Source organism: Streptopelia decaocto (assembly GCF_964273445.1).
Source record: "Streptopelia decaocto genome assembly, chromosome: 10".
NCBI classification, from domain to species: domain Eukaryota; kingdom Metazoa; phylum Chordata; class Aves; order Columbiformes; family Columbidae; genus Streptopelia; species Streptopelia decaocto.
This window is the reverse complement of record NC_138665.1, coordinates 339,453-364,794: the sequence shown is the minus strand read 5'-3', so window position 1 is coordinate 364,794 and position 25,342 is coordinate 339,453. Positions and strand designations below refer to the sequence as shown.

Genomic DNA, 25,342 nt, shown 5'->3' with positions numbered 1-25,342 from the left:
TGCAGAGGAAGCCCCGGGGTGTGTGCTCGCTGCTGGCCCTGCTCTCACGCCTCCCGTCCAGCTCTGCTGAACATGGGCAGGACCTGAGGCCTTTGATGTGCTTTCCACCACTGCGTACGCAGCCCAGACTGTCCTCTCCGAGTGCAGAGCCCTTGTTTGGCAGCGGAGAAGCACAGAAAAACCTCGGGCGTGCTTCCTGTAACACATAATGGCAGCAGGCGCCCCGGGCAGCAGTCTGCCTCGGCTGCTGCGGGGACTCGGGGATCTGCTTGATGCCGCGGTGCTGCTTCTGTGATTCGGTACTGATGTGCCAGCACTTACGGGTCTGTTCTCCCCTGCGCTCATGTAACTCTCATTACTGCTAATAGAGTATGGATCTGTTCAGTTCAGGCTACGTGCCCTGCCAGTGTTTGGTTCACGGTGCATCCTGATGGCATCTTCGGTGCCATTCCCGTTCCCTGGAAACACTCGTGTTTCTGCCACATTTTGCATCATTAACAGGGAGTAAAAGACAGTTGCTCTGATGGAGAAATAGATGTTTGAAGAGGGTGATGTGCAATAGGAAGACCCTAGCCCCTCACCTGAGGATCCCTGCCAGGACGATGCAGCCCTGCCCGACATGCCGTGCTGCCCAGTTCCAGCAGGACAGGGAACTGCTGGAGAGAGTCCAGCGCAGCCACCAAGATGCTGCAGGGAGTGGAGCATCTCCCGTGTGAGGAAAGGCTGAGGGAGCTGGGGCTCTGGAGCTGGACAAGAGGACACTGAGGGGGGACTCATTCATGGGGATCAATATGGAAAGGGGGAATGTCAGGAGGATGGAGCCAGGCTCTTCTCGGTGACAACCAGTGATAGGACAAGGGGCAATGGGTGCAAACTGGAACACAGGAGGTTCCACTTAAATTTGAGAAGAAACTTGTTGGGGGTGAGGGTGGCAGAGCCTGGCCCAGGCTGCCCAGGGAGGTTGTGGAGTCTCCTTCTGTGCAGACATTCCAACCCCCTGGACACCTTCCTGTGTAACCTCATCTGGGTGTTCCTGCTCCATGGGGGGATTGCACTGGATGAGCTTGCCAGGGCCCTTCCAACCCCTGACACTCTGGAATTCTGTGAGTCCACATCCTCTCCAGGGGGCAGAGGCCTCACCTCTGCTCATTTCTCTCTGCATTTTGGAGTTTCACCTCCTTTCCCTCTGGTTTGGGAAGGTGAACGATTCCCAGGCTGAAGAATAAGCCCAAGGAGCAGGTGCTTCCCTGGCCTCTGCTGCCCCCATCTTGCTGGCAGTGCCTGGGGCGGTCGTTTGCCTGCAGGAATGGGCAGCACTGCCTTGCTTTCTCTTTCCAGCAGCACTGGGGAAGCCACTGCAGGCACTGGGGATGTGGGAGCAGCCCAGGGCCTGGTGGGTTACAGGTCAGCCCATGGCAATAGATGCACAAGGCACATGGATGTGTCTCGGCATCTTGCTGGTCATCTGTAATCCGGTGTCCTTGGCTAGCGGGGGAACCTTTGGCTCATGGAGGATGTCCGAAGCCATCCTGGCGCAGACATTTCCTTGTTGTGCCTGCACAATGATGGTAACAAACATAAATCCTAATCCACGTGTCTTCTTCTAACAGGTCAGCCATTTAAGTTGGACCCCAAGATGGCTCACAAGAAATTGAAGATCTCCAATGATGGGCTGCAGATGGAGAAGGACGAGAGCTCCTTGAAGAAGAGCCACACGCCTGAGAGGTTCAGTGGGACAGGATGCTATGGTGCGGCAGGGAACGTCTTCCTTGACAGCGGCTGCCACTACTGGGAGGTGGTGGTGGGATCCTCAACGTGGTAGGCAGCACTGTTGTCTTCCCTCCCTCTCCTAGAGGCCCTCAGATTTCCCCAGAGATGTTGTGGGACCTACTAGGGTTAAATGCCAGGGCTTTGGCAGAGCTTATTATGGGCAGGGAGGTGGCTGAGACCTTAAATCTAGGTGGCTGTGGCTTTCAAGAGGTTTATGTGTCTCTCCTCTCTGCCAGAAGCCTTTCAGGCTGATCCAGTCAGGCTGCAAGGTGAAGATTGTGCCTTCATTTCCCTCATGTGCTGAACCTGAACGCCTGCCAGGGCTCAAGTGTCACCGTCATAGCAGGGCAGAGCTGCCGCAGAGCTTTAAATCTGCTGGTTTTCCCATGTGCGGTGCCCTCCCCTGGGCTGTCTCATGCAAGGTCCTGCTTAGCTGGGCCAGACATGGTTATGAAGTCTGAGCTGGAAGGCTAAGCAGACGGGGACTGTGATTAAGCAGAAGAGACAGGGATGTCTCCAGGGGAGATTTGCCAAGGCCTGGTGAGACACTGAAATATCCCTGTGAGGGCAGACAGCTCAGGGGAGCCTGTACAACATCTGCTTCATTCTGTTACACCCTGTGTTCATACATGGCAGACTGGCAGAGGAAACCATCCCAAGCAGCAGGTTCTCCTCCTCATAGGCACGTACATCTCTGCCCTGCAATGGCCAAAGGGGCCAGTGGGGCCAAGTGTTTGCTCTTCATTGCCCTGTGCTGCTGCCGTGTGGCTCAGGAGAGGCCACCTTCATTGCCATGAGCTGTTCGCTTGAGGGACAGCAAGTCCATGTCTCCTTCCCATTGGCAGGAACACAGAGCTTTGTCCCCAGCAGGCCTGGTGGAGCACGAGGAGCAGCGGCAGCCCTGGGCACGGTGCCTCCTCCTCAGTGATTGCTCTCAGCTGAGGTTTCGTGGCAGTTCTCTGGTCAAGGCTCTGCAGGTGGATGCTGCGAGAGTGGGAGGCAAGAGCCAAGCCTCCCCGTGCTCTGTGGGAGATGAAGGCACCATTCCCAGGGGATACAAGGATGGGGATTGCTTGAGCTCCGCTCCCTACCAGCAGCCCGCTGCCCTCTCCACAATGCCCTTGTCAGAGATGCTTGCACAGGAGCACAGCCCTGAGTACAGCTTCTTGCTCCCAGCAGGGGCAAGGAGCGTCCTTGGCCCCACAGCACCTCCCTGCTACACCTCAACAGGTGCCCCCAACCCAGACTTGCCCTCTAGCCCAAGCAAAAAGCATCTGGGCAGCAGCAGAAGGGACGAGGCAGGAACGCAAGCTAGTGCACCCTTTGTTAAAAAGCAGTTTCTGACTTCAGCAACTTGATTTGTGAGTTGTTTCTCAAGCAATGATTATATCTAGAGCTGTTTCTTAGAGATGGATCTGTTCCAGGAGTTGTTTTGCTGATGACTGAATACTGCAAGACCTTCAGAGGAGGAAATAGCTTTCAAATATATAGCAGCTCCTTGGGTTCTGTAGAGGGGTGTGTTCAGGTGCAGAACAAGCACAGCCATGTGCTAGAAGACAGATAATTGAATCAGCTGTGGCTGTGACTCAGAGCGAGCCTGGAGCCCTGTGTCCTGGTGAGGCTCGTAGCAAGAATGCTTTGATCAGAAGTGGAGTGGGACCTGCAGCTCTCAGCTGCCTTCAGTGCCACCTCCTGTCCCCCACACCTCAGCCCCGCTCTGACACCAACAGCTGTTCCCTGCTTTGCCTCATCCCTTTGTTGTTGCTGCAGACAGGGCAATACTTTCACATGGATTAACGCTGCCAGCGCTGCTCGTGTACTCCCATGGAATGAGGACTTGACTGGTCCTAGAAACCCACGTGTCTCCAGGAGCTCCAGCTGAGGAGAACTGGTGTTGGAGTGCTGCTGCAAAACACGGCCCCTCTACCTCAAAGAGATCCACAAGGGACACAGTGCACACCAGCCTGGTTTTGTCCTTCTTCCCCAGCCAATTGCTCTTAACCAAACTCACTGGTTCTTCCAAATGACCAGAGGGGTTTTGTAAAGAGAGTGGCAGCAGTCAAAACCCAAAGAGACGTGGCATGTGCTTTCTTCATGCTCCTTAGCTCCTGACCACAAGCTTCAGGGAAATGCTGCTCTTCTCCCAGGGGCTTCAGGGAAGGTCTCGCAGTGGGCTGGCAGCTCTGCTGGGCAGGGGCAGCGGGTCAGGGGCCTTTTTTCCTGGGGCTTTGGAGGACAGGGGTGTCACTTGCCTTTCGCTGAACCCTGTGCTTGCATCTGCTGCCCGAGGCAGAACACCGGAGCTGATGCTCGGGGGTCATTAACAGAGAAAACCCCTCTCCCTGACCCAGAGAGCTGGCTCTGGTTTCTAGCTGTGCATTTCTCTGCTCTCTGTTGGGGAAAGGTGCTTAAGGAGTGAGTACAGCAGCAGCCTCAGCTCAGAAACCGCTCCCAGTGCTCCCTCCCATCGGGCTTAGCCTCCCATCCACCCCAGGGGTGAAAAATGCCTTCATAGAAAGCATGCTTGGAAGTGAAACAATTGGGTTTTATCGTAAGAAAGCCCCCACCAGGCAGACCCCCAGAAAGCCTCTGCTGCGGAGCGGAGCCAGGAGGCATTACCACAGCAGTATGGAGCTTCTGCATTGGTAAAGCTGCTTGTGCAGCACAAAGGGGCCGAGATGGACGGTTCCTGCGGAAAGGACCCAGCTGTGTCACCTCTGCCACTCACCCACCTGGCAGCAGGAGGTTGCGTGGGGGTGGGGATGATGCTTTTCCCCAACCAGGCCTCTGTGAGCAGTTTTTCAGTCACGTAAAGCTGTTGCTGTGCTGCTTCCACAGTCAGGCAGACTTTTAAAGCACGGGCTGCGGCAGCCGTCGAGGCTGGACTTTATACTGCACTGATGCTGGAGGTTGCTAAGCAAAACGTCTCCTCTCTTCCAGGTATGCCATCGGCGTGGCTTACAAGTCAGCCCCCAAGAACGAGTGGATTGGGAAGAATTCCTCGTCTTGGGTTTTCTCCCGCTGCAACAACAATTTCGTGGTGAGGCACAACAACAAGGAGATGCTGGTGGAGGTCCACCCGCAGATGAAGCGCCTTGGTGTCCTCCTGGATTATGACAACAATGCGCTCTCGTTCTATGACCCGGCCAACTCCCTCCACCTCCACACGTTTGAAGTCTCCTTCATCCTACCAGTGTGTCCGACCTTTACCATCTGGAACAAATCCTTGATGATCCTCTCGGGTCTGCCCGCCCCGGACTTCATAGATTACCCAGAGCAGCAGGAGTGTAACTGCAGGCCCCAGGAGTCCCCATACGTATCAGGGATGAAAGCCTGTCACTAGCCGTCCCAGCCCTGCCCGTGCCCGTGGTGGCAGCAGCGGTGCCGGCAGGTGCCGGCGGTCGCAGTCGGCTGCCAGGAGCCTGCTGGCAGCTGTGCCAGAGCCGCCGTGCAGCCGTAACGCTCCAGCAAGCACGCACCTTCCCACACGCAGCTCCACTGTTTTTTAAGAGGAAAGAGGAAGAACCTCTAACCACGGCTGAAAATAAACTCTCGTTGGCGAGCTCCACTTGTGTGCAAGTGTGGCTTGTGCTCTGATTGCTCCCAAAGCAGATTGTCACCTGGATGGTTTTGTCTTCCCTTGGAGGCTGGAAAGGCTGGGGTGGGTTTTTGGGTGACCTTCTGAGGTGCTGCTGTGGTCAGGGGGACATCTCGTGTGCGCACAAGGCACAGGTTGGAGTAGGAGGGATTTGCTTTCTGGAGCCCGTTGGTAGCTTGTTTCAAGAGCCAGGTGGGACCTGAGCATCATTTTTTGGAAAGGACTTTCTGTTTGGCTGAAGTTTGGCAGGCAGATAATTGCATGGACCCCTCACACGTGGCGAGTGCTGGCGTTGGTTATGTGGTGGATGGTGGTTACGTGGTGGATGGTCTGTGAGAGCGCTGAGGGCTGAGGACAATCCCGCTGCCTCTCCCAGTGCCTGCCTGCTGCTGCAGGCCGGGTTCCCGATGCTTGCCTGGGTGTGCAGTCCCACAGTGGAGGGCAGCTGGCCGTGGACCCCACCCCACTGTGTCTGCTCCTTCAGGAGCTCACCAGGAGGCAGGGAGGGCCCGGCCAAGGGGCAAGTCAAGGTGCGTCTCGCTCCGGCACAGGGTTTGGCAGATGCTCCTTCCCAATGCAGGGTCCGGCCAGCTGTGCCCCCCATGTGCAGCTGTGCGTGCACCCCCTTTGGTTTCCTGTCTGGTGTCCCTGTAGAACATTTCTCCATGCCGAGCAGGGGGTCAAGTCTTGCCCAAAGACCATCTCTGTGCTTTATGACCCAAAATCTCAATTTATGACCCCCAGTCTTGGCTCTTGGTTTGTTCTCCACCATGGTGGTGTCAGCATGGAGCTCCATGGGAAAGGACTGAATCTGTCCCAGCGGCTCCAGGCCCTGGTTACTGGGAGCTCTTTGGCTACCACCAGCGCTCCCAGTAACCACAAGCACCAAATTCCCTGGCCAAGATTCAGTTCCCACATTTGCTTAAAAGCCAGGAGGAGCTGAGCCAGGCACCCTGGTATCGCAGAGAGCAAAGATCCTGCGCAGACGCCTGCAGCCGGGGTCCATGGCACAACCCGGGACAGGTGGCTGGGGGGATGTCCCCATGGCAGCCACGGCAGGCGGCACGGCATGGCAGGAATGCCGGGGGAAGCGAGGAGGTCAGGCAGCACGGTGGCCCAAGAAAGGCTGGTGCTTGAGCTTTGCTCCATGGTGTTTGAAAACCCCTTTTTTTCCTCTGGCTGTAGTGCTGTCAGATGCCTCAGTGGCATTGCATGGAGCCTGTCAGGTTCAGGCCTCCTAGCTCTGCCAGCCTTTTCCTTTCTTTTTTTGGACCTTGCTGACAGGGAACTACCTCAAAGCGCAGCCTCGGAGGGGTAGGTGGCCAGTTCAGACAGAGTGACAGCACTTCAAGGCTTGTCCCACAGGGGCTGCAGGATGATGGTTGAACTCTGCTGGAGCAGAAAGTGGGTGCTCCCTGCCAGTGACCTGGCCTGGGGGCACTTGACATTGAGTTTGGTGGTGGCAGCTGCCAGGCAATGGCTTTGCCCAGGGACAGTGTGCATAAAAAGAGCCTGTTTCCCAGCACAGCATCCCTCTGCTTTCCCTGGGGGATATTTTTGGTGACTGGCTGCCTGATGCTGCAGGAAGGGTGGCAGGTGTCACCTCCTGGGAAAGGATCTGCCACCTGCATTGCCAAGCTGAGGGCGATTATGCCTCTGATCCAGGCTGCTTGGCATGGGCTCACGGTGGGCAGAACGTCCCTCCCGAGTGCACAGAGCAGTTCTATTTGCTTGTCTGGCCCCAGCACACCAGAGCGCTGGGTGGGGATGCAGGAGGGTCGTGTCTGCCATTCCCCACAGCTAAGCACACAAACACAATTAATTTTAAGAGGATAAGTTGCCATTTTCAGTTGGATGCTGTTTCAAAGCTGCGTGGGGCTATCATGAAAGTCTTTCCCCCATGTGCAGGTCCCATCCCGGGCTGTTCATAACGTGTCAACCTCAAACAAATGCCCAAGCCCTGGAGATGGATTTAAGCATTTGTAATCTAGGTGCCGAGCTTTCCACCAGCACCAGCACCACTTTGACTGGCTTAACTGGTAAGGATTCGGCGCATCCATTAGCTCAGAGCACACGAGCCGTTAACATGACATTTGCACCTGATGAAATTGCACTAATGGCGGTGGGACCCCCCCTGCCCCACCGCACATGTCCCCGGCCAGGCAGGAGGATGGAGGGGGACCGCAGGGCAGCCCCGCACCCCGAGCGGGCGGTTCCGGGCACCGGGGCCCTTCAGAGTCACCGCGTTTTCCTCTCCTGGCTCTGGAGACCCGAACCCCCCGGGACCAGCAGCCCCGTCCCTGCCCTGCGCTGCTGCCCCGCTGCTCCGCCGCCCTTGCCGCAGCCCGTGAACGAGCGATCCCATTGGTTAAAACCTCCTGGTGATTGATGACACAGCAGTAGTTTCAGCCAATCCGAGCCCCCGCGGGCTCTGCAGCCCGGGGGTATGAATGAGCACGGTTCCCACGGCTCCTCGCGGGGCAGGGTTGGGTGTCGCTGCTGTCCCCTCTGCTCCTGGTGACACCAGACGTGGGATGTGGTGATCTCCTGGTTACCCTGCGAACCGCCAGACTCTCCTCTTCCATATGTAACATTTTTGTTTCGGTTTTTGTTTGGGGGAGGGTTGTTCTTCCTGTTATGTTTCCACCGCCCCCTCCCCCCCCCCTTTTTTTCCTGCAACTTCTTTGTTAATGTGTATATAAAAATATAAATATAAATATAATGTAATATAATATAATATATATACATTACTGGATATGTCTGTGTGTCAGAGATTGTGCAGTCTATGACATCCCAGTCAATCACAGTTTGTGTTCTCCAAACCTCTGACAAGATGCAGACTGTGAACCTTAGGGTTGTTGAGTCATGGGTGCAGCAACACAAAAGAAAAGACCTTTACATAATATAACCCAGGATGGGGATGAGAATCCAGCGCAGCTGAGTCCTGGCTGGCAAAGCCCCTGAGAGGACAGGGGGCTCCCTGGGGCAGCTCGGCAGGAGATGGTGGGAAGGTTTGCTGTCCCTGGAGGTGATGCTACATGTCACAATTGCTCAGGGGGACCTGCCAAACATATGGCTGTGTGTCCACAGGAGCAGGGGGATATGCGGTATCTTCCAATAGCAGCATTTCTTGTCCTGGACTGCAACCCAGACTTACGAGCCCGTGGGGGTGGCAGGTCACATGGGATGCTAAAGCCCCATCCAAAAAAGTCCATACACATACATATTCTGTACCCTGCTGTCAGCCCTCAGGGGATGTCATGCAAAGGCACACTGTCCAGGTCATCAGGACATGGAGTGCACCAGCCTTCCCTTTCCCGAGCCTTTGATGGCCACAGGGACTGCTGGAAGCCTCTGAGTGACAGACAGATACTGCTGGAGCCTTGATGCTGCTGCCCCTGAGCCCAGGTCCTGCTTGCACCTCCCCCAGTGCCTCAAGAGCTGTGGGAGGGCAGGGTTGGAGACTGACCCCATCTCTCATCCTTCATCCTTTGCTGTTGGGCTGCACTAAGCTCCTGGTGGGGCTGAGCACTAACCCTGACATCTCTCTCCTCTGCAGAGGAGCCCGTGCCCCACATAGTGTGGGTGACAGCCAGTTCATCTCCCTCGTGTACCCCTTCTGCTGTCTGTGCCTCTGTCACGGGAGGCCATGGCAGTGCCCCCCTGCCCCAGCACAGCCCTTAGGCTGCCCACCCAAGCCCCAGAGCTCATCCCTGGCTGTACACCCATCCTCCCTGTCCCATCTCTGCTGCCTGTCACTGGATGTGGGGCTCTGCCAGTGCCCAGGGCTGTATTTGGGTAAAGCAAGCTGTGGCTGTGGGCCACAGGGTCTGATACTGCTGCAGGTGCCCCACAGAGCTACTTCAAGGGACAGGAGTCCAGCCAGCCCCAGCAAGGAGAAGGGTGAGCGAGCCCTTCGCTCAGCCCCCAGCCCTGGGCTCCCAACTTCACCAGCCCTGAACAGCACAGAGCCCCTGCCCCAGCCCCCTTTGGGTCAGGTCCTGGGGAGAAGGCAGGGCTGGGTTGGCCAACATCCCTTGAGGTCTCCCCTGGACCCCACCAAACAACGCTGGCCCAGGGGTGGGCTGAGACCCCTTTTCTGCCACGTCTTCTCCTGGCTAAGACAAAGCTGGACCTTATGTGCGGGTTCTGCAGGCTGAGATGGGGCTGCTGGGCAGAAATCTCCTCCTGATTGCCTGGAGGGGAGGCATTGGGAGAGGATGGGGAGCCCAGGGCCTGCCTCACTGAGATGAAGTGAAGGCACACAAGCCCACAGAAGACAGAGCCCATCCTCTTTGAGCATAAGTGCCTGAAGTATTTATTAAGTGGAAAACATATGGTGTGAACCAACACCGTAGAATTAATTATTTCTTACTTTATTCCTTTGCTCCAGGCTTTTGCCCATTAAACATTAACTACCAACACACAGAAACTGGCCTCAAGATTGAGTAGCGGCTTTCATTATGGGACAAATCTGTGGCATTTGCATTATCTCAGACTTTTCCTCCCGCTGTGTGGTGTTGCTGACAAACACAACTGTAATGAGCCACTCGCTGGGACCTGAGGCGCCCGCTTCTTCCACACAGCACCATCAGCATGCGAACCCCACTAATCCAGAGCCCCACAACAAGCTCTTGCTGCAGCCCCAAGGAGTCACAGCCTACATTTCCAGCCCTGGTGCTCCCTGGCTGAAAGCCTGACAGAGCAGGACAGCCCCAGACCATCTACAGCTTGCCAGGTGGTTGTCACAACCCCAGCCTCTTCATCCATCCTCTTGTCACTCTGCTCCAGCCAGCCTGTTTTGCTACATGTCCTGTGAGAGGAGATGTGTGGGGTCTCAGTAGGGATATGCAGGTGTTCCTGAGCTCCAGCCACTTGTCAAAGTGAGGACACTCTGAAAATAACCCCTGGCCCTTAATGGATGCCTCCACTCTTGGACTTGAATTCATGTACCTCCACCTAATGTGTCCTTGGAGACCTGCATAGGGATCTGAGGGCCTCGCAGAAGACCAGATACAAATGTACACATCCCAGATCTCATTGCTAGCTGTTAGGCTTGCATCAGATTAAAGGAGTTACAGTTTGGAAGCAGAAAGTCAAACTGCAATGCAGCTCTCACTTTTGGAGTGCATACTCCAAAACCTGTCCACGTGATGCTAAGTCAATGAGGCTGCTAATTGCATATCGCTTCTCTTTGGATGGTGATGACTGATCAGGGCAGAAGCTGAGGGCTAGAGTTCTTCTCTGCATGGCAGCATGTACCTGGAACACCGAGCTCAACCGACATCAAGGACAGACAGCACAGCATGAGGATGATGCTACTCCTGCCTTGGCACCACCTGGAGAACCTGCTTTCCAGCCCAGATAATGCTCACCTCCATCTACTCAGCCTCCAGCCCTGGAGCTGATGCCTGTGACTCCGTGGGTAATGAGTCAAATCCTGGGAACTGCTCATTTGTCTGAGGCAGGTCTGGAGACCAGATGGTCCTGGCTGGACCCGCAGCTTTGATCATCTGGCTGAAACTGCCCTTGCAACAGTAAAGGGAAAGGGGATGCCTCCAGGCTTGAAGGTGAGAACATGAAGAAGCAAGAGAGTGACCCAATACACGTGATAGATGTCGCAGCCCACCCTTTGCAGACTGTGATGGTCTGGTCAGGTCCTGGGCTCACAGACCTCCAGCCTCCCAGGGCAGGATGAAGATGCTGCTCTGCTGCCAGGGATACTGTGAAGTGGGGACAATTGGAGAGGCAGTACCAAAGGCACAAGACGAGAAGGTCTCAGATTGCCTTCTGTGCTCCTCTAACCGTGTGCTGCCACCAGCACCACAGCTGCTCAAGGTAGGCTTTCCAAACACAGCGTAAACAGGACATAAGCTTAATGCTGCTTTCACTGACAGCACCAGGAGTGGTGCAGCTAACAACAGCAAGACTGAAGACAAGCCTCAGCTTTTGAAAAAGTACATTTCTTCATATTCAATGTTTCCTTGGTCGTTCAAGTTCAAGTAAATGCTTCTCAGTGATCTGGGAGGTATCACTGTGTGAAATCACGTTTCAGTGCATCTTTATGCTCTCTTCTCATGTGGCTTATTTAAGTGAACTGTGGATGTGGTTTAGCAAAGCCTGGGCCAGGGGTAGGAGGAGGCAGTGACCAGACCCCAGCAGACACTGCTCCAGTCTTGGGGAGACTCAGCTCAGCTGTTGTGGTGGTTGGAGGACCCACATCAAACCAAGACGAGGAGGAAGACTCGGAATCAGCCACTGGAGCCTGCTAAAACTCCAACCTGGAAACTTGATTCCACTGAAAAAGTTGGACTTTTGGGGCTGTCAGGTACACATCAAGAGTTTAGCATAAGCCACATTTCATCAAACACTTTCAGCAATCCCTCTCCCAAAAACCTTTTTAAAAGGCAAACCTAACACATCAGTAAAGTATGTGAGGAGATTCTCGTTTAATCTCAATATTTCACAAATTTTCTTACTATGCTGCCAAATCAGAGAGGAGACACTTTTCCCTCTTGGCCCTAGCAGAGATCCTAGAACATTAACAGAGATCCTAGAACACTTACAGAAAGCTGGAGATGGCACCAGCAGGCCCTGTGGTAGGAGAGCTATGGGCCAGCCTCGCACCAAGCGCAGGGAACGCCGAGGGAGCCGCAAGGACGCAAGAAGAGCAAAACCTGATGACTTCCAAAGTCTTCACAAGGGACACAGCTCCTGCCCACAAATCAAGGACAAATCACCCACACTCACGAGAAATATCAGTCTGCACTCAGCTGCTAAATCAGCACCGGACACTCTGCTCCACGAATGTGGTCACACTCAGTTTCCTTTATTCCCTTCCAGTTTTCCAGAGCTCTGTTTTTACCAACCGGTGCAGCGAGGGGAGAGGGTGGAGAAAATGCTTTGAAAATGATGGTAGCATTGCGAAGTCAAAATTAAGGCCTTCCCAAGAGGCCTGGATGTCCCTTCCTGTGCATAAGCTGATGCTACCTGGACTATGTGATCGCTGGCTTTCTTTTTCACCGAGGGATGTTCTTCCTTGGGAGAGAAGCTGCTCACTGAAACGAAGCAGCTGTTAAGCCTTTCTACCCTCAGTACTACCACACTGTGCAGAACTTGTCCTTTCCACATGAGCTTTTCTATGGTGCTGGGCACCGCAATAGCAGACCGGCTCACAATTACCCATTTATTTCCAGAGCCCCCATGGGATGTTGCAGCGTTATCTCGGCTCTGCAGAGGGCTGGCTCTGAGCACGGGGAGGCTCATACCACTGCTGCCAGGAGCTGGCAATGCAGGGCGCTGCGCTTCGTGGAGCTGTTAACGCTTCAGAGGATGGTGTTTACTATGCTAACCCCAGCTGCCGGGTTCGACTGAGCATGGAGAGCTTTTTTTAAAAAAAATTGAAAAATAAAACCTTCCAAAGCAGAAACATTACCTGAATGACTACAAATCAGCAATCAAACAGCAGAAAGCAGAGCTGTAGTATGGGAAATGCCAGGCACCGCTCTCAGCTCTGCCTGTTGTCCCACCCTGTGAAAACTCCGAAACCGCACTGAAAATACACTCTGTACAGCCCCATCGGTGTGTCAGCTGAGCCACTGGACCTCCAGAAGGCTGTTCTGCTGGGGTTCGGACCCAGCCCGCGTGACAGCTCAGCAGCATGGACCGCCCATCCATCGCAACCAGTGCAGGACTTGGTGCTCCCACACCAGCAGTGGGGACAGGGAGAGGATAAGCCACCATTGGCTCCAGGCTGCCTGTCAGTGTTTGCTCCTTCTGGAGGCTCCAGAGGCCTCATCACATTGAGTTTGGCAGTGATCTCAGCAGAAAGCAGCTCCCTGGATGGACAGTTCAACCAATGTGTGTGCGTATCATCTTCCACACACATCTCGAAAATACCAGGATGCCCACAACCCTCTGGGGTGGTAACTTTGTCCCCCTTGGTAGTCATGGTGGCTCCTTGTTCCAGCTGTTTCTAGCACACCTGTGCCAGTTCTGCCTGCTCCAGAGGGTCTGGAGGGACACGGCCTGTGGTGGTGGCTGAGGTCCCTCTCTGCCACCATGTGCTGCGAGCACAAAGGCCTCCTGAGGGATCAGGGTTGCTTGTAGCCAGCCAGTTCCCATTTCTTCTGACCATCCAGCATGTTTACTTCATAGGACATGGCATCAGTAATCACAGGGAAATCAGGGGTTCATCAGACCTAGCAGCGTCAAGCAAGACATGGCATGAATCAGAGGCACCAGCCCTTGTCTGTCGGTCCTCATTACAGATGAGCACAACAAGCCACGGACACCGGCCGATGAACCACTCACTCATGAGCCACTGAAGTGCATCTGACATTCAATGAACATGAAAGTGCACAGAGATGCAGCAACCTCATAACATTTCAGAAGAGCCTGAGAAATCCACTTTCACCTGTGACAACCACATCTGGGTCCCGTCCCAGCCACCCTGGGCAACCTTCATCCCTTCCTGTTCTGGAGAGAAGATTAACGTGTCCTCTCTGGAGCAAGGATCTCTGAGGCACTGTGGACAGAAGTACTCGTGGGCCTTTTCTCCTCTACCCAGAGCAGGAAGAAGAGAGCTGTGAAGCACAGCCGGTGCTCAGCAAGTGGCTGAACCACACTGCGTCTGCTTGCAGCTACTGTCTGCCATCCCCACCTGAAGCCTGCCAGGGAAGAGGAGCAGCCATCTGCCCACAGCTCCAGCAAGCCCAACAGCTTTCACCAGGGTGGATTCTGCAGCAGCACTCTGGGGATCATTTACATGTACTGAGAGTGTCCTCCCAGGCTCCAGCAGCGGGCAGCTCAGAGACATTTTTGAGCTGGCAGACATGTTTGCATTGCTTCAGGATAACCCTGCATGGGGATTTCCACTCACAAATAACTCCTCTTCCTGCATTCATCCTGCAGCAGAGGGGTCCATGAACTGTGAAGCAGCATCAATTTTTCGTATTTCTTTCAAAACCTGCCTCCTGATAATTTTGAAGTTTGGGCAAAGATCTCCTGGTCGGCCTCCTTTGTCAGGTACAATCACAACTTTAAAATGTTGGAAAGGAGGGGTTCTTCAAGCCATGACCAGCTCGTGGACTTCAGTGAATGAGGCGACAGAGGCCAAGAGCTCCCAGAGGGAACCTGCAACGGAGGAGCTCCAGGGATGCTCTTGTGCACGGACGTGGTCTGAGGCACGCTGCTCCTTCCGCGCTGCAGACTAGATTAACCGCTGATAGAGATCACAGCTTGGGTGGGTCAGACTGGGACCGGGTGTTGCTGTCAATGATCAGGGAACTTGCCCATCTGCTGAATGAGCCTCAGTGCTGCAAACGATGAATGTTAATCCAGATGTCTGAAGAGCTGGCAGGGCTGCGAGCTGCTGGAAATGCAGGCCTTCAGAAAGTCATGGTCTCAGGGGTGCTGCGAATCACACCCTCCCCATCCTTCCCCTGCACGTGAATGAAGGGAAACTCCCACCATCACTCCAGAGATTGCTTTATTGTCCATGTGTGTGACTGTGTTAATCAGGGAAATGAGATGCGTCTGAGAGGTGGGAACAAGGTACATGTTATCTTCTGAGGTTGTTCATAGCTGAGCTTCATTAGCTTGACCGTGAACCTGCATCTCCAGAATAAAGCACAAGACCAAGGTGTGGTACCGGTAGGATGAGGAGCACTGGGGCACTGGGACAGCTGAGCAGGAGGCTCGTTCTTGCTGGGCTGCAGTGTGGCTGGGCACACAGCCTACCTGGTGCCAGAGGGGGAACGGGAAAGGCTGGGGTACAGGGCAAACGGAGAGTAGATGGTAAGGGGTCAGCCTATGTTGAGATGGCTGCCCTGGACAGAAACGTATCAATGTCTCATTTCATGTCCTCTGCCTGTGCCCAGAGCCTGTGGAGAGCAACCACCATCCTGGGACCCTCCTTTCTCCTGCATTACCCTTCAGCCAGCAAGCTGGGTGTGGGCCAGGGCTCTCCATCCACATTTCCTGGAAGCCAAAGGAGTGTTTACCCTGTAAAAAGGATTTAATTGCTGTAATTGCTTTATCTTCACCAAGCAGCTGGTGCTAGCCAGAGCAGGAAGGAGCTTTTTCCTCTTTCTTCTTGCTTTATTTGGCACCTTTCTCCATTAACCTCCGGTTTCCAGGAAACAATATGTCTTGCTGATGGACACCTGTGAAAGTCAATTTAAAACCATTACTGACATGACAGGGTGCTTCATAGAAAGAAAAAGACTTTACTGAGAAGATGAAATGAGCTTTGCCACTGCTTTCGAGGAATGCACTTTAAACACATGAGGCTTCAATGTCACTAGTGCCACAAATCAAACTAGAAATTGCTTCCTCGAGTCAGCCAGGAGGGGAAAAATCAGCCTGCAAACTGTTAGTGTAATGAAAGTACCTACGGTCATGTCTTTGAGGAATATTGCCCGGCCGAGAGGTGTGCACACAGTGCAGAGGGGTCTGCGGTGCCAAGAGCGGGGTCTGCAGGGCGGTTCCCACAGAGCTGCTCCTCTCGCGGGACAGTCAGGAGAGCAGAGCCCAGGGCGCTCTCACAGCACAGATGCTCCAGGCTTGAGACCCCAAGCTCTGAGACCTGGGTATGCAGGAAAAGGATGGTTTCTATCCTGGAGCAAGGGTTGCTAAGGGCTAGCAGCACATTTTGGGGTGCGCTGAGAAGAAGGTGGATGTTGGCTTTTTATTTTTTTTTGTTTCCTCAAATAAGTAGAATCATAGAATCATTTTGGTTGGAATAGAACCTCAAGATCATTAAGTCCAACTGTGAACCCAACACTGCCACTAAACCATGTCCCTAAGAACCTCATCTGTGTGTCTGTCCAACCCTCCAGGGATGGTGACTCCAGCACTGCCCTGGGCAGCCTGTTCCAATGCCCCACAGCCCTTTGGGGAAGAAATTGTTCCAAGATCCAACCTCACCCTCCCCTGGCGCAACCTGAGGCCGTTTCCTCTGGTCCCGTCGCTTGTTCCTGGGGAGCAGAGCCCGACCCCCCTGGCTCCAAGCTCCTTTCAGGCAGTTCAGAGATCAGAAGGTCTCCCCTCAGCTCCTGTTCTCCAGCTGAACCCCCCAGGTCCCTCAGCCGCTCCCATCACACTTGTGCTCCAGCCCCTCACCAGCTCCGTTCCCTTCTCTCAACTCGCTCCAGCACCTCAAGGGCTTTCTTGGTGTGAGGGGCCCAAAACATGAATCAGGAAATTAAGAAAAAAACCAAAACCTCTCTTGTCAAAGCTCAAAAACCCCATTGACTTCCTGGGAGCCCTGCATCTTCACCTCTTCTCTGGGAAGCTGCAAAGCAAAAAGACAGGACAAATTACTATTTTTATATAGCAAGTGACATCAAGAGACTGCCTCATCTATTCCTGTCTGTTAACGACAATGGCTTACACTGAGATGTGATAATCCTAGCCAAGAATACAAAGCTGCAGTTCCTGCATCCATGAATGAAAATTCCTTTAACTGGTGAATTCACTCCAGGTTGAAGAAAAACACCCAACTGTTCAATAAATGGACAGAACAGAAAATTATACCCCTGAGCCATTCATAGACTGCATGGAGTGACTGATTTGTAGTGTCTGTGCTACATTGTCTGAACTGGCTCCAAATTAGTCTCCTTAATAGAACTCTAATTGAGATTTTAAATGCTCATCTGAAGTATCAGCCCCTAACATTGACTGTTCTTGATCATTAGACACGTCAAAGTATTGCTTAACATGGTGCAGAAATATTCTCTTGGTCTGGCTACAGGATGATGGCCAACACTTGAAAGGAGACCGGAAAGCCTGTATTAAGTATTTCTGAATTTTAAAGGGTGTGTTGAAATGGTGACTTAGGGAAATTGTCACCTAAAGTCTGTCAGCATTTGGGCCCATGTGGACAGGGGAGCAGGGGGTGGCCAGGGGGAGGAGTGGGGCACAGGTCTCTGCCTCGTGTCCTGGGCTGCTCTCCGGCCAGCACGGCAGGTGTGAGAGCAGCAGGGATGCTCCGTCCTGCCCAGCTGCTGCCTGATACAGGGTGCAGGGGTGGGAACATCATCTGCCCTTTGTGCCTCAGGCTACAAAGGGCAGGAAGGTGCCCATGGGAGGGGACGCAGAGGGCTGTTTGGGCAACAGCATTGCTGTTTCTACAGACCAGCATACCTCAGGCACCACCAGTGGGTACCAGTGTCTGGGGGTGAGACAGGGCACAGGACTGATGGTGCTGCCTCTGTGCTGGCGACACTAGAAGAACTGGCTTTTGTGTGGGAAGAAGGTCACAAGCTAGAGCTGAGCACTAAGCAGTGCAGTGGCTGATCCAACACAAGGAGCCACTAGTTGTTTATTTTCCTCTTGGGGTCCCAGGAGAATGCGACCAAATGTTAAATATCACCCAGAAGCACCAGGAGACACCAGCCGTGCAGGTTCAGTGGTGGACACATGGCAGAACACGCAGGTGGCAGAAGCTGTGTTTCCAGAGAGTGGTGGAAGCAACTACTGACGTGACAGCTGTAGAAACACGTGCTGACCCACCTGGAGAAGGGCAGCCAGGAACTGTCTTCCAGCCATTGGTGGTATTAGCAAAACTAACCCGGTCCCCTCTCCTGGGAATACCACGGCAGGGTCTCTCGGAACATCCTCCTGCTCTGGAGCTGGTCCATGGTTGAGGCAGGAGCAGCACAAAGCCTGATAAATGGAAACGAGTCCAGTTCACCATGGCAACGAGCAAGAACTGGGTCAGCTGCAGGATGCGAGGAGGCAAGAGCTCTCCCAAGAGTTTTAAAAGTAAGCACCGAGCCAGAAAGCAAATAGATCCATGGGGACAGGGCAGGCAATAAGGGGACCCTGAGCCCTGTGTACCCCCAGAGCTGAATCATCGCTCCCCCAAGTGCCATACAGTTCTGTGGGGTCCCCCAGCTCTGCCTGAGCTCTGCAGGACAGCGGTGCCCCCAGGCACAGCGAGAGGAGTCATGGGAAAGCTGGGAGGCACCTCAATTCCAGCTCCTGTGGGAGACTCTGCCCACTCACGGCTGCACCAAATCGTGGATCTGCGCAGTCCCCGAGTACAGCCCATGAGCACAAACATCCCTCCATGGCCACGGCCTTCTGCCTGACTTATCAGCAACTGTGCCCCAGAAATGCATCCTTCCCTCTGTTTCTTAACCACTCTGATCCAAGTACCTTCTCTTCACATGGCCCCTGCTTTCTGCCTCTCCTGGCTTGAATTTGGCCCTTTTTTATTTACACAGATAAGCAGGCTGACATGCACTGCCAGGGATTCTATTTGCAGAGGCTTTCTGTGTGAAAATCCTACTTAGAGCTTGCTCGTTGACAGGGACCGTGTCGCCTCGGCTCTCTGCCTTTGATCAGCTGGATGGAGCTGTGTCGCGCTGGGATGAGTGATGCAGCCCCTGCCTTTCTCTGCATAGTGCAGAGCCTCGTGGCAGAGGCTTTGTCATAATCCTACTTCTAGCGTACCTTTGCCATGACAATCCTTCATTAGTTACCTGCATCTACAGGGCCAGTATTGAGCTGTCAAGGCAGAAGGGGTTGGTGAGGTGATTCAAAGGGAAAAGCCCTGGCTGGTGGGACGGGCAGAGCCCCATGTTGCTGCGGGCTGGGAGCGCTGGCTGTGCTCGCGCAGCTGGAGCCACCATGCTGCGCAGCTTGGGTACATTCTTAACACATGTGCAGCCAAATTAAACATCAGCCTCAGGTTTTGAGAACAGTGAAAAAATGACCCATGGGCTTTCTACAAGGCCTGTCAGAGTTGTGAATTCAGCCACTGTGTTTGCCAGCGGTTACAAGGAGGCATCACCACTTTCAGTCAATTCAATGTTTTAGCTGACACTTGGGCTGTATTTTATGTACCAAAAATGTGGCAGTCGTTTGTCAGATCTTTGCCCTTCCCTCGTCATTAAAAGCCATTTGTTTTATTCCCAGCTGTCTCAGTATGTGACCTTGATGTGAATAACTTTTCTCGAGTAGTATCCTCATTTGTAAAATCAGCTTCTTAATCCTGCTCTACCTGATAATGAATTAAACACACTCTTAACATTTACACAGCACATTGATAACGAAGGGGAAGTGCTGTTGATGACAAAATTACAGTGTTTTTTCAGCTCTGCACAGTACAGAGCAGCTACAAAGATACACAGCAACATCCTCTGAAATGGCTGAGGCACCCCTGCACCTTCGTCCTCACACCGTGAGGGAGCCTGAGCCCCCTTCCCCTCTGCACCCTCACGCACACTGGAAACACAACTGCCCTGGTGGCAACAAACCCCCAGAGGAAAGTCTCTGTCTCTACAAGCCTATTCCTCTCCAGAGTTTGCTGTATTTTATCACCCTGGTCAACTCTGCCCCACAGCTCTGCCCCTCACTGCAGCCCTGACCCCTGCTCTTCACCCCCAGCCAGGGTGGTGCTGTGGCCCCACAGCACCGCTAAGCCCAGCCCTGCTGCACACAGCCACATGCGCTTCCCAGCTGAGTCACACCACAAAGGTCCAAGAAAGCAATGGGGGAAAACGGCCCACGCACTGCTTGGCCTGGGAGGTGGGCAAGGCCGGGATGCTGCCTGCTGTTTACTGCATCCCTGTGCCTGCCCAGGAGAGCAGCGCTGGAGCTTGGGGTTGGTTAGTGGGATGGGAGCCTTTCTACAAGTATCCCTGATGACAGGGACACATTAGATGCATCTTACACCATTGCAGGGAATATCTATATCCTCAAGAGCCCCTCAGCCAGGTGGGACTCACTCCTGCACTGTGGTTCAGTGAAGACAAGGTAAGCAAACCCTCACGGTGCCATGGGAGCTGGGAACCGCTTCCTCACATGCCCTCTGCACACCGCTCCCAGCACATCTGCAGCTCCCCAAAAGAGCCCCCAACTCATTCCACTCCAGTGCTGTGTTCAACTGTGGTTTCACCTTAATCTCCTTAACACACAAGACTCTTCTGTCCACACTGTCCTTGCTTTCTCTTTCATGACCACTTGCTGCAAGTTAAATGGGAGCTGTTAGGTCAAGGAAGGCTTTAAGGAACAGAACATGCTTGCTTTTTTCTGAAGACAATGCCAAGATATGACTGGAGCAGGATCAGCTTTTCAGGTTTAACAGCTGTGGCCCCAGCGTTGAGCACAACAGGGAGCAGAGCCAGTTGAAGGTCTGTGCAGCTGAGGCTTTGCCGTCCCCTGTGGTGCCTTGCACAGGGCTGTCAGTCGTGCTGCGTGGCACATGACAGGGTTGAGAGTTGCGGTTGGACAGTTTGGGAATGGTTCAGGAGGTTTGTGACTTCCAAATACCATCTCAGCTCAGCCACAGGTTTGTCTGGGAAGAAAAAAGGACGGTCCTGTGGCTATGCCAGGTCACAGCAAGCAGGGTTTGCACTTTAGAATAAAGTCCAGGAGAGCAAAGGGTATTCGGGAACTAAGAATGGGTCCACGGGAAAAAAGCCACGTCTGATCAGCAGGCGAGTCCCTGCAGGCTGGCAGGAGGGACGGCTCCACCAGCCCCTGCCTGGGACCCGAGCACAGCGTGAGGGACTCATGAGGTCAAGGTCAGGTTTCAGTACCGCTCAAAAGAGAATAGAAAACTCCTTGAAACTAAGAAGAAATAAAGAGAGCCTTCACCAAAATAGAAAGCTTTCAGAGCCAGATCTCATGCCTGTTTGTGACGTGCCTGCAAGAAAATCTTTCACTGCTTCTCTGAAAAGCCTCCAGCATGGTGTTTCTCAGCATCACATTTTGAACCCAGGTAGATCAGCATCCCTTCAGGTGGCAGCAGGTTGCCCTGTGCTCCAGCCCTGCCTTGGCTTTGCTCGCTGCTGTGGCAGCCAGGTCCCCCTACAAAAGCAGTTCCCATGGTTTGTTTTTTGTTTTGTTTTGGTTTTAGCTCAGCCCTTTGAGAAACATTATTGTCACAAGTCTCTGGCCCACTGGACAGGCTCTTGCCTGGTTCAGTAGCAGCCAGATGGGAACAGCTTCTTGGAGCTCCTTTCCTGAAACCCCTCTTCTTAACCTGGGCTTCTCCATCCACAGCGCTTGACCAATAACACGGGGTAGCACTTGAATCCAAGAGTTGCCCAGTCAGCCCTTGGACTTGAGTGATCGGAAACAAAGGTAGTGAAGGAATTTGTAATTAAATTGCCTTTAGATGGGTAACAGATTGTCTGGCAGCTGACAGTGAGTGAAAACGCTCTATTCTGTCATGTTTTATCAGCATGAAAACCGTTTGCAAGTGCTCTAATTACATTCCTAATTGCCAATGTGATTAGAGACCTGCAGCTGTTCATTAAATGTGTGTCACCCTCAGCCAGCAATCTGTAGGAGAGAATATTTAATTAATTTAATAGCACACTGGATGAGGACATGGACAAACCTGGAAGCTGAGTGAGGGCTGGAGGAGCCTTGCACTGAAAGGAGCTGGTGGGGGGCAGTCAGCTTCTTCCAGCTCTGGGCACTGTGTCATACAACCTCTTTCAGAAACCTGAGAAGCACCATCATAAAAAGAATCAGGTTTCTGTCCATATTACTCCCGCAGGAGCCCTCCTGCCCTGACGAGCAAGAACTACATCTAATTTCCAGCCAAAACTTTATCTTCTAGCAGGTTATGCTCTTTGTCAATAGGACAGTGCTCTCCATCTCTCCTCCGTTTCCAAGACAGGCTCTTCCTCCCATGCATCAAAAGACAGTGACCAGAGCTCGCCCAGCTCACATTTGGAGAAGGATGGAGCCTTCAAGGTGCCCTACTCAGTTCCAGTCCTATGACACTGCATCCCTCTTGGCAGCCCTTCCCCTCTCCTTTCTCAAACACGCTGACAAGGTCCGATGGGGTCTGACCTCTGCTGAGATGGGCAGAGGGGCCCGTGGCCCTGCAAAGCCCACGTGGTCAGCATCGGGTGGTGCTCTGCTGAGGGGAGCAGGGTGTCAGCACAGGGGGTGTGTGAACACTTCTGGACAAGCTGTGTCAGTATCATATAGAAACAACTAACCAGAGGGTTATGATAATAAAGATATTTTCCAGAGGAGTTTGCCAGGAAGTTGCTTTCCCAGAAGACAAAGGCGGTGGCAGAGGTAAAAGGAGGAACCACATCTTTCCTTCCAGAAGCTGGAACAAGAAAGGCTTGGAAAAGGTCAGTCGATGTCCTTGGTTCACACTGCGCTACAGAGACTAGGCTGACTGCAAACCCCTAAAAGTCCACTTGGAGCGGTGAGTCCTGTGGGACTGACTCAGCACTGTGTGCTCTTGCAAGCCTGGGACGTTTTCTCCATGGCCTCAGGAAGAAACGGGCCTTTTGAACATGATGGCAGAGGTATGGAACCCTCCAAAGTGGCCTGGTCCATGTGGATGAAGTCTTTCCCACAGGACTGCCTCCAAGCACGGAATAGAAGGCTTCTGGAGAAGATTCAACTGCTTATCATTCTGCTGGTGGCTGAAACGTGTGTGATAAAAACGCCCAGACAGGAGCTCGTTGTGCCTTGTCACTGCTGCCAGAAGGAATTGCCCTGGGGAGCGGCAGTGAAGGATGAGCAGGTCTGCGTGCGGTCGTGAGGATTTGGCTGTGGATGCTGCGCGCCCGAATGAAGCCCCATCCTGTCACCGAGATGCTCTTTCATGCATTGCTCAGCTGCTGTTACTACACAAAAAATGCCAACAGGGGGGAACCTTTCAGGCTGTTACGCTTATCTACAGGCTTGGTGGTGGGGCTCTACTTATCAACAGCTCCCACGCCATGCAGTAGCCACATAGCTCCTTGAGCTGGCTGCTATTAAATTACCTGCTGTTTGCCCGTGCTAACGGGTGAGGTGCACTCGCATCTGCAGCCAGCTGCCAATGTACCTACACCAATAGAGCTTCTGCTCTGTCAACGTGCCCCAGGGAAGCAGAAGGCTTCAGGTCTGAAATTGAGGTTTTGCTTCCAATTTACCTTCTGCTTTTGGACATCTGTATCCCACTCCATGGATGCCTTTATGCCTTCCTGCCTTGACATCCCAGGTATGAGGGGTTTAACACCTCCACCACCACCCTCTCTGGGCCTGTGATGAACAATTTTTGCTGATTTCCCAGAAGGTGCCAGGGAGCGTGGGCAAGAGCACTGGGGAACCACAGCGGGAAATGGCCTTTCTCATTTTATCTAGACTTTACAAAGCACTTCTTGTTCCCTCTCATTTCAGGCAGTGTTTGCAAACATGAGTGGGACATCAGGGGTTGGAGGAGGCACACCATTTAAGAGCATCTCTGTTTGGCACCCCTGTACTTTCAGCTCCCTCTTCTTGCCTGAGCAGCAAGACAGAAAGAGATGACAAAACATAAGAATGTACCCAGATCAGCTCATTTCTTCAAATCTAACATAATCTGGTGCCTTAAAATATTCTTGGTCACAACAGGGAGAGTCTTAGGAAGATTCACCTTAATCCCTGATTAATTTCCACTTAAGAAAATGTCACTGTGGGTGTTTAATAAGAATTTTGTGCAGTTACTTTCAATTAAATAGTTCCAGTGTTTCTTAACTCTTCAAACAGACACTAAAGCACATTGAATCCTACTTCCCGTTCATTAACTCCAGCCTCCGCTTGGCGTCAGAGCTTGCATTTCTGCAGCCGGGATTTATCAGTGATGCACAGTCACTCCACAGATGAGGGGGAGTTGAGGCTCCTGTCTGGGCTCTGCTGTGCCAGTTGTTTATTTGGGCTGACAACAGGCTCTGTCTCAGCCTGGAGATAATTTTAGCCACCACATCCAAGCTGGGTATGGAGGGTGTGTGGCTCCCTTTAGTCATCTATGAAGATGATACAGTCTGTCTGTGAAATTGTTCCTGTGCCATTAGCTGTTGGCCCACGGGATGTGGCTAGTTTTCCTGATTGGGGAATGAGGGATAATGTCTACTCTCTGTACACTCAAAGGACAGACTCAAGTCCTTTGTTTTCTGATTTCACTTCCAGCGCTGCTGAGTCAGCTCTCAGAAAGAAATACAAGCAGGGGCAGGCTGAATGGGTTACTGGAAAGACAGCTCAAAATGTCTTGATACCATCCTCCAAGGACAGGGAGCCCAGACCAGATGGGCTAGGGAGACCTGCAAAGCCTTCCCTATTCTGGTTGTACTGGTCACACTGTCCTCCAGCTTTAAAGACAGCTCCCAAAAAAGGTCCCTCCAGCACCCGCTCCCAGAAAAGGGTCCTGAGGACCTGCTGAGCAGCCTCACAGAGGGAGAACAGATCCTGCTGCCTGAAGTGTGCTGCAGGAGGCTGGACAAGGTGGGAGGTGCTGAGAGCAAGGAGGAGGCGACACACAGGGGATGCCTCAGCCCCTCTGTGCCCCCCCTGCCCTGCAGTGGGTTCCCCACGTGTTCAAACCTGCCCTGGCACTGCTGCCCCAGTCCTGGAAAACTGGTTTAATAAAAAATGGGCAGTAAATAAATAAATAGAGAATCAGAGGGGTGTAGTTTCTACAGAAGCACTGATGAAGTGATGGGCCTTGTTTTCGTCCATGCTACCAGCACAGAATGAAGAAACCTTCCATCCCTGGCTGTTTCCAAGTGGGATGCAGCACAGCCCTCCCTGCAGACAGGTCTGACCATTGCTGTATCCAGAGCCCTCTGCCCCAGGTAGCCAGACCCGGTCTGTGGCAGAAGAGAGATTTCCCCCTGCCCATGCTAGGCAAAGTGCCTCCAGTCGAGAAAGATGCCCATTACAGTTGTCTGTGTCCCATTAACCAGAAGGATCTATTTCATCACCATAATAGCAATCACTGACAGGGCAGAATTTTGTTACTGTGGGTCTCCCCACCCACCTTCCCAGACTCAACCAGCTTTGCTTTCTCAGTCTTCCTGCAAACATTCCGGCTCCCACCCTTTCTCCAGGGCTTGTCCTGCACAGTCCTGGGCACAAGTGGTGAGAGGGAGCGTAGGCTTGTCCTGACTGCCTTTCCCCCGCTGGACACCACAGCCACCAGCATCTTATTAATGAGGAGCTGTTGCCACACGACCACTCAGTCCA

At 53.2% G+C, this 25,342-nt stretch overlaps 1 protein-coding gene across 2 annotated transcripts in view; it reads left to right on the top strand.

The window, feature by feature from the left end:
• The window catches only part of MID2 (midline 2), a 118,646-nt gene extending 110,523 nt beyond the window's left edge, over positions 1–8,123 (top strand). For both annotated transcript variants that reach the window (XM_082062120.1, XM_082062119.1), the window contains 2 exons: positions 1,611–1,818; positions 4,711–8,123. In XM_082062120.1, coding sequence (XP_081918246.1) covers positions 1,611–1,818; positions 4,711–5,113 — 611 coding nt within the window. In that variant the 3' untranslated portion in view covers positions 5,114–8,123. The remainder of the gene's footprint in view (positions 1–1,610; positions 1,819–4,710) is intronic.
• The last annotated feature ends 17,219 nt before the right edge of the window (positions 8,124–25,342 follow it).